The 8,789-nt window shown below is 40.6% G+C and overlaps 1 protein-coding gene across 1 annotated transcript in view; it reads right to left on the bottom strand.

The window, feature by feature from the left end:
- Positions 1-6,679: 6,679 nt before the first annotated feature.
- LOC128871863 (uncharacterized) overlaps positions 6,680-8,789 on the bottom strand; it is a 92,982-nt gene continuing 90,872 nt past the window's right edge. The window contains exons 14-15 of the mRNA XM_054113992.1: positions 6,815-7,008; positions 6,680-6,759 (exon numbers count right to left, since the gene is read on the bottom strand). Of these exons, the coding sequence (XP_053969967.1) occupies positions 6,747-6,759; positions 6,815-7,008 (207 nt within the window). The 3' untranslated portion in view covers positions 6,680-6,746. The remainder of the gene's footprint in view (positions 6,760-6,814; positions 7,009-8,789) is intronic.

Raw genomic sequence — 8,789 nt, 5'->3', positions numbered from 1 at the left:
GTGCTGTCCAGCAGCTTATATGTGTGCGTGTCGAGTGACACACGTACTTGCTTCGTGTCACGCATACTTGTTGTCGGCTTTTGCATGATGAAAATCAAAAATTTTAGATTTTTTCGCTTTGCATGACCGTGTCGCAGTCATGACATGCAGTAGTGTCTCAGTTTGTGCTGACATTCGAGATGAGTAGGTGTGCGGAAGAAATTCAAGTAAAACTGCTGCAGTTACAAGCAACAACAAATCATCTTCCGAAGACGACGTATTTCACTCAATTCAAATGGCGCATGACATTTTTTGCATGAACGTTTGCGGGCAAGCGTCATGCACCCGACGCGCACACATATAAGCTGCTGGGCATGCATGCATGAGGGTGTGTCGAAGCTATTAGATTATTCAGCTCCCAAGACTGAATTAATTCTCTGCAAATTATAAACTCAAGCCAACTGATTTATCGTCCATGAATCAACACGCGGCAGTTTGTTTTCATGAGTTTGTTTAGTTTACAACTCACAAATCACAAATTACTAAGTTATTCACTAAATTTTCACTAACATGTAATTTCTCCTCCTTTTGTTTGTTTTGTATTGGAAAAGAGCCTGACGTCAGATTTGTCAAAACTGCGAAAAACAAAGTAACTGTTTTGGAAAGACGCTACGATGTTCGACCGTCCACTGTGACTAAATAACAAAGGTAACGCGGTCCTCTACCTCCTTATACACTCAGCGTTTAGGAATAAACTTTAAATTTCGAACCTAATTTTGCCTCCCTCTATGTTAGCGATAGCTGTCCCTAATAAAGCGATTGGTAGTTGTTTTACTTGTACAGCAAGTGTGCATAGAAGCATACACCAAGATGGACAAACCAGCCACAAGTAGCTTATAAAGAAGTTCTGTCTCGGACATTTCGAAATTACTGAAAATTTCCAAGTCACTATATATTGTTCTCTCATAGTAGATAAATATTAATACATTAATATATTCCTTTACTCATGGGATTGTCCATTTGATAAAAAGTGCACAGAAACAAAGTTAGAAACTTACTTTAGAATAGAAGTGCGAGGTTTTTTGTCTGTTACTGTAAATATATTCAGTCTGTTGAAGAAATCACTATAATTTCTGCTAATTGTATTCACATACAGTAGTGTTTATGACAACAATCTAATATAAATGCCAAGCATCTAATATTGAAGAACTCAATAACGCTTCTATGAATTGTATTTACGAACAGTATTATGAAAAACAGTATGCGGCCGCCGTAGCCGAATGGGTTGGTGTCTGACTACCATTCCTGAGAGCGTACGATCGAATGTCCGTGCATGAAACATGGAGCCTGACTACCATTCGTGAGAGCGTAGGATCGAATATCCGTGCATGAAACACCAAAATTATAGAAAAAGTGGTTTCTAATAGCGGTATCCGCTCCGCAGGCAATGGCAAGCCTTCGAGTGTATTTCTACCATGAAAAAACTCCTCATAAAATCCATTTGACGCTCAGAGTCGGCTTAAAACTGTGGAACCCTCCATTTCTGAAACAAAATCAAGACGCACGCCACAAATAGGAGGAGGAGCTCGGTCAAACACCTAACAGAAGTGTACGCGCCATTTATTTATTTTTATTATGGAAAACATAAGCAACCATACCCCCAAAAAGTGAAATCAAAATTTTTTCAATCAATATATACTTTTATTTGAAAAGTTTAATGCATAATTTTCCTCTTAAACTCAAAAATTCATATATCGAATAATAAATAAAAAATTATCTGAAACGAGGGTCTTTCAACAAGAGCACTTTCCGCAAAGCATGGCAAAGCTGCGAAATAGAGTCCGATCCGGCAGAGATGATGGCAGAAGTTATAGAGAAGCGACTAATGGCAGCATATGGTGCATCAATACCCAGATGCAAATCTCATAACAGGAGACAACCGGTGTACTGGTGGTCAGATGAAAAAGCAGATCTGTGAGAAATATGCAAAAAGGCGAGAAGGAGATACCAGAAAGCAAGGGGCAGACCGTTTCACGAAGAATTCCGAGCGCAACGCTGAATACTAAGAAAAGTCATTGAATCGAGTAAAAACAAGTGCTTTAAGAAGATGATTGATGGTGCTGAATCCGTGGGGTCTTGCGTACAAAGTGGTGATGGCAAAGGTTAAAGGTTTTAAGTCTTCTCAACCGACATGCCCTATTCTGCTAGAAAAAATAGTCGCAACACTCTTTCTTCAACAGGAAGTTAATGACGTAAGCACGCACTTGGATGTATACGAGACACCTGCAGTATTGGTAAGCAGAGGTGCTGAACACACTGGCTCGTATAAGCGATAACAAAACGTCGAGCCCTGACAGTATTCCCAACATTGCTTTTAAGACCGCAGTTCGTGCAAGTCCATACAAGTTTGCTAACCTTTACAGCAGGTGTTTGACCGAAGGCACGTTCCCCAAGAGTTGGGAAAAATAGCGCTTAGTCCTTTTGTTGAAGTCGATAAGCAACCTTGCCAGTCGACAGCTACAGGCCTCTCTGCATGCTCGACACTATTGGAAAGGCTTCTGAGCCCATAATAAGTGAGCGATTACAGGAAAATTTGAAAGCGCCTGACGGACTCTCTGACAACCAGCTCGGATTCCGCAAAGCCAGATCTACAATCGATGCTATAAGAACGGTGGTTGATATTGCAAAGGATGCTATCAATAAGGGGGAAAAAATGATGAGTGATTACGCTAGACGTAAAAAATGCGTTTAACTTTGCAAACTGGAAGAATATCCTGGCCGGACTCAGAAGCTTCGCAGTCCCACGTTATCTGATTCGTATCACTAGCAGCTATCTAAGCCAGCGAGTCCTGTTTTACAACACAGAAGAAGGTCCAAAAAGATACATAGTAACGGGAGGCGTCCCACAAGGAAACGTTCTAGGGCCAACACTGTGGAATGCAATGCAAGATGGGATTCATAAGATTGTGATGCCAGCAAACGTAACTGTGGTGGGTTACGCAGATTATATTGCTCTAGTCGTAACTGATAAACGTAACGACTGTTTGAAGCATGTGTGCAATGATGCCGTTGCGAGATTCCAAAGGTGGTTGAGCAACGCTAACCTAGAGCTGGCAGCGAAAACAACTGTGCTGGTCCTTATCAGTAAATGTAGGTGGGGCGAGAGCCTCACTATATTGGTTGGAGGACATGACAATGCATCCCAAACATGGGTAAAGTATTTTGGAGTACACATCGATGAGAAGCTAACATTCAAGGAGTATCTAAAAATAACCACAAACAAGGCAATGAGAGTGAATAACGCCCTCTTGCGTATGCTACCAAACGCTGGAGGACCCCAAGAAAGTAGAAGAAAGATTATTTCAATGATCACTGACTCTATTCTCCTATACGCCACCCCAGTATGGTCAGGAGGACGAACGAGACGTTCAATTGAGATACTGCAAGCTAACTACTTAGCGCGTTCCGAACAGAACAGAACAGTATCTGATGATGCGTTATAGCCAGGGCCGTAGAGAGCATATCCGGGCCCGGGGGAAAATCCGGGCCCCGGGGGAAAATTGCAAATGCGGGCCCTTTCAAATGATGTCTAATTCATATAAATACGTATAATCTCGAGTCCGGGCCCCTCTGAAAACTCCGGGCCCGGGGGAAAAAGTACCCGATCGCCCCCCCCCCCTCCCCCCCTCTCGACGGGCCTGGTTATAGCGAGTAAAGTTCCCCTTGATATACGAGCAGAAGAACTTAAGCGACTGTATCACTCACATGGGCACAAACCAACACCTGAAGATAAAATAACCGAGCGCGAACGTACGGTAGCAAAGTGGAATAATAGATGCGATCACTCCTCCAAATTACGATGGACGTATAAGTTGATCCCCAAACTAGACGAATGGATAAGCAGAAAGCACGGCGAAATGGATTACTATCTAACCCATGTCCTCATGGTGGCCCATTGTGCCAGAGCGAAGATGAGAGTGCAGAACACGTGACTTTTCACTGCGCCAGATTTTATGAAGAGAGCTTCGAGCTCGCAAAAGTCCTCGGCGTCGTCCCCACACCAGATAACCTTGTAACGCAATTCTGAACTCGAAAGAGAAATGGGAAGCAGTAAAACAGTTTGCAGCAAGGATATTAATAAAACTGCGAAATTTAGAATGGGAGCGCAAAGCGAAAGAAAAGCGAATGCGACCGATTAGAATACCCAACATATGTCCAGATGCGTCGCCCAAAGAGGCCATTTTGAGACAGATCTCCTGTGGGGAACAAACGACAAGTACGAACGCGCGAGGTACAGCCTCAAGACGAACCTAAACAGACGACAAATCGAGTAACGATATTGCAATTTTCCGATGCCCTATTGGTGACAAACCAATGGATGCTATCGACAGCGTATAACCCCAATACGCTATTAAGAGAGAATCCTGGACGCAGCTACCTGGCGTGTCTAAAAGGCATAAATACGGTTCCACCTTGATGAAATTGCTTTTAGCAGTCCCAGGGAGGAATTAGCCGAGAGGGGAGGAAAGTTATAGGGTTAGTGGGAGCATGCTCTGCATACCACTGGTGTGACGGCACCTTTGATGATGTTTCTGACATTTTCGATTTTAACCTCCTCTGCCAAAAAAAAAACTAAAGGCGGCTGGTTACTGATATACACATATGCTAACACATCGGTTAGACCGCAGGTGAAAAGCCATAGCGACCTTTCCAAGCACTCCCAGTGCGTCCCGTTCCATACCGGTCAGACTTTTTACATAAACAGCCGCACCTAAAGTGATGATCACACACTGACCAACACACCGTCCAATAGGGGAAAAGACATATGCTGGATTTTGTCATCTAACTTTCTAACTAACTCGTACAGTGTCGCTGAAGCGAGGGACATTTTGCCTAGGGTCCGCGGAGTCGTCGCACCCGTCACCTCGTTGAGGGAAATACCCTTGCGGGGTTAGGAATGGTTAGAACTAATTATACTTCTAATATTCCGATTTCTAGAACTGTTAGAGAATTTAGTTTGCTTTCAAATCATTTTGACATCTTTCACAAAGTTGTATTTCAAAGCGTTACTAAATAAATTGCTAAGCTATTTAGTTTCTAAGTTTGAAAATGTTTAGCATTAATCTGTTTTCCATAGTATGAAAGAAATAATACATTTCTACATTATTCAATAAATAAATTATGAAACAATTAGGGATGTAGGGCAAATCGCCTTTGGGCGATGTACCCTGGATAACGCCAATAATCCGCGGCCTTAACGGCCTCTCTCTAAATCTGAACGGTGGCGTCCCTTTTAGATTACCCCTTTCTTTTATATTAACACTTCTTTACACGAAAATTTGATCATTGATCGTTGAACTGATAGTTGTGGTATTCTACCACCTAAGTACGCTGGGGTGAAACTCAACTGAAATATCGAATACCATGACTATCCTCATCCCGTTAAAACCCTGTCGCCAATAGGTCAGTGATATTGGTTTGGTCGAGATGGTGTGAGAGAGAATTCGCTTAACTTTGGCAGGGAGCGACATGTGGAAACGTTTGCGGATCGTGGTTTGTGTGGTGGGACTGGAAGTTATGGGCAGCACCAGTAAATCTGCTCACGTTTTCCGGAGGCCTCTCGGACGCCTTTTCAGCGCTCCTTTATTAGGCCAATATAGTAGCCAGATCAAAGCAGGAAAGCTCTCTTTGACCGGCGCATAGCTACAAAAATCCCGGAACGCTACAATGGCCAAATATTGGAATCGGAGATCAAGTAATAATGCTCTCAAAAGAATACTTTCTTCCAAAACTGGTGGAGGACTGTCCAAATCATTTAGCCAAGTCGTTAAGCAGTCGAAGCGCCTTTTCAGGAGAAATGGGGAAAGTGGCATCCGCCGTGTCTGAAATTTGCATGAAGGTGCTAAGAGAGACCTTGGATCTACCTGCTTCTGAGAATTCCGGGTTGCACTTTGACTCTTTTAAACGGATTATATGTGCCAAGCTAAAGACGGTTGATAAAAAGGATCTGTCGCTGCGCCAGCGTGTCCGTGTCTATCTACCTCCAGAGAAGATAGAGGAAACTCTCTGCTATTGTCGCCCTAACAACAACAACAACAACAATTATGACGAGAGAATAGTCCTAAAAGTCTTAAAAACCGATGCCAGGAGAGATGTCCCTGGTACAGTAAGCTCCCATGGGCATGGACGTTCAATCCGTCAAGTCAGATGGTAGTAGTGCTGACGACGCTCCCTCTTTAACGAGGTCTGGACGAAGGAGAGGCTTCTGGCCAGAAGAATTATCAAAGGTGAATATTCTTCAAATAAACCTTCAGCACTTATCTCTTGCAGCTTCCGCCAATTTACTACTCAACCTGAATGAAGGTAGAGTTGATGTAGTCCCGATCCAATTTTTGAAATGCCATGACTGCGCGATATTCGGTTATTATTATTTTAAAAGATATGGCATGTCAACTTCGAAGTTATAAAAAGTTTTTTTATAGAAAATAAAGTTTTGTTGTTGTAATATGAATGACGAAATATTTTAATGGCTTAAAAATGTTGATTATTCACTTCCGTTCTTTTTATGCTTTTGAACTAACCTGTAACGTGTGAAACATAAATGTTTTCTGAAACGGTTATGAAGCTTTCTTGCTTTAAAATTATCAACATAAATATGTGTGTGAATAAAAGTAAGAATAAAGCATTGTAAATATTATTTCTGCACGTACATATATTTATCATATTTCTTTTATATATCTTATGGTTAATTCCGAATTTTTTGATCCTCAAGTTATAAAACTGGAAAGAGTTATAATGTCTGTTAGATGAAAATAGTTTCAATGAACTTGAATACCTTTTATTGCAAGCTAAATCCATAAGAGAAGGTGCTACGCATTCAAGAGAGGCCACGTTGATACACAATACACACGATGGGGGGTGGATGTACAAATCCTTTGCACACAACACATCTAATATATTGTTATACACTCGAGAAAATTGCTTGGAACATAATAACACCGGCGGATGTAGAGCTTCATTAAAAGTACCCTGGTTTAAAAGTAAATTGAATAAAAGTGAATTAAATAAAATACTAGACTCGTATGAATATACAATAAATACAGCGTTTTTCAATAGGTGCGCTTCAACTTTTTTCCGATAGGGAGGGCGAACGACGCAATATTTTTTATTTTTCGCTTGCCATTTGTAAACTTCATTAGTATACATTTCATCATGGAACGCTACACACTTGAGCAACGATTGCATATCATTGAATTTTATTATAAAAAAGCGTGTTCTGTTAAGAAAGTTTAAAGTCGAAAAATGATGTTCGGCGACGAAGCTCACTTTTGGCTCAATGGCTTTGTCAACAAGCAAAATATGCGTTACTGGGCAGAAAGCAATCCACACGTGATTCATGAGGCACCGTTGCATCCCGAAAAAATCACTATTTGGTACGGTTTACATGCCGGCGGCGTAATTGGCCTATATTTTTTCATTGACGAGAACGATCGCCACGTTACTGTGAATGGAAATCGATACCGCGACATGATAAACGATTATTTTTGGCCGCAATTGAATGGTATGGACTTAGACGACATGTGGTTTCAACAGGACGGGGCCACAAGCCACACAGCACACGCTACAATTGATTTGTTGAAGAGTAAGTTCGATGAGCGCATTATTTCCAGAAATGGACCGGTCGAATGGCCGCCGGGCTCGTGTAATTTGACGCCTCTAGACTATTTTCTTTGGGGTTATGTGAAGTCATTGGTCTACAGTAACAAGCCGGCGACGATTTGTGAGCTCAGAGCCAATATTGAACGCGAAATTGCTGGAATTTCGGCCGATTTATGCAAAAGAGTGGTCGAAAATTGGGTTCAACGATTGGACTTCGTAAAACGTGCACGCGGTGATCATGCAAAAGAAATCGAATTTCATACTTAAATGTATATATTCAAACTCGATAATAAAAAAAAATTAGTTAAAAAAGTCAAACCGTTTGTGTTTTATTAAAAAAAAAAGTTGAAGCGCTCTTACTGAAAAACGCTTTAATAACTAAATAAAGTACACTTTTTGGACTGAACTGATTGAAATAGTAGACAAAATTATTTTCACGTATTCGTATACAATGTTATGTTACAATGCACTTTATAATAACAACACAAATAATTTAGCAGTTTAGGAAATACATAAGTTACACGGTGCTACAGTGAATCAGATCTTTTGAAGTGACATGATGAGCACTGTAGATCTAGCCGAGAAAATTTTTAACACCCTCAAATTTTTTATTTATCGTTAAAAAACCGATTTTGGGTGTTTTCCGACACTTAAAAATTCATAATATAGCTCGTCTGCATTTTATCCGATTTCCAATCTTGAAACAGTTTTGTTGAGGTAAATGTTTGTCCTTCTTACATATGTCTCTTATTTTTCACGCTAAGCAAAAAGAACCACTGATTTTTGAACACAAAACTTAAATTGTAGTCAATTTTTCCCATTTTTGCGAGTTCAACGAGATGTTGTCGATAATATTGAAATGAAAGGTTTATTTGTTAGCAGAAAGTCTTATAGCTGTGTCTATGCTGAATGTAAAAAGCATTTAATTTAAAAAATCGATCAAAATGTGTCGAAGTAACGGATTTTTTTGTAAAACAAAAAAATCAGTAAACCGAAAGTTTTGTTCACTACTTTCATATTTGCAAATTTAATGCGGTTCCCCGTTATTATTCGCGAAATACGTGTATAATTACGTATTTTTACTCATTCCTGTGTCCATTCCGAATCTAGCAATCAAAGTGAAGAACGTTTGTGTAAAAAAAAAAATAAAA

Source organism: Anastrepha ludens, chromosome 2 (genome assembly GCF_028408465.1).
Source record: "Anastrepha ludens isolate Willacy chromosome 2, idAnaLude1.1, whole genome shotgun sequence".
Taxonomy (NCBI): Eukaryota; Metazoa; Arthropoda; class Insecta; order Diptera; family Tephritidae; genus Anastrepha; species Anastrepha ludens.
This window is presented reverse-complemented; position numbering and strand designations above follow the sequence as displayed.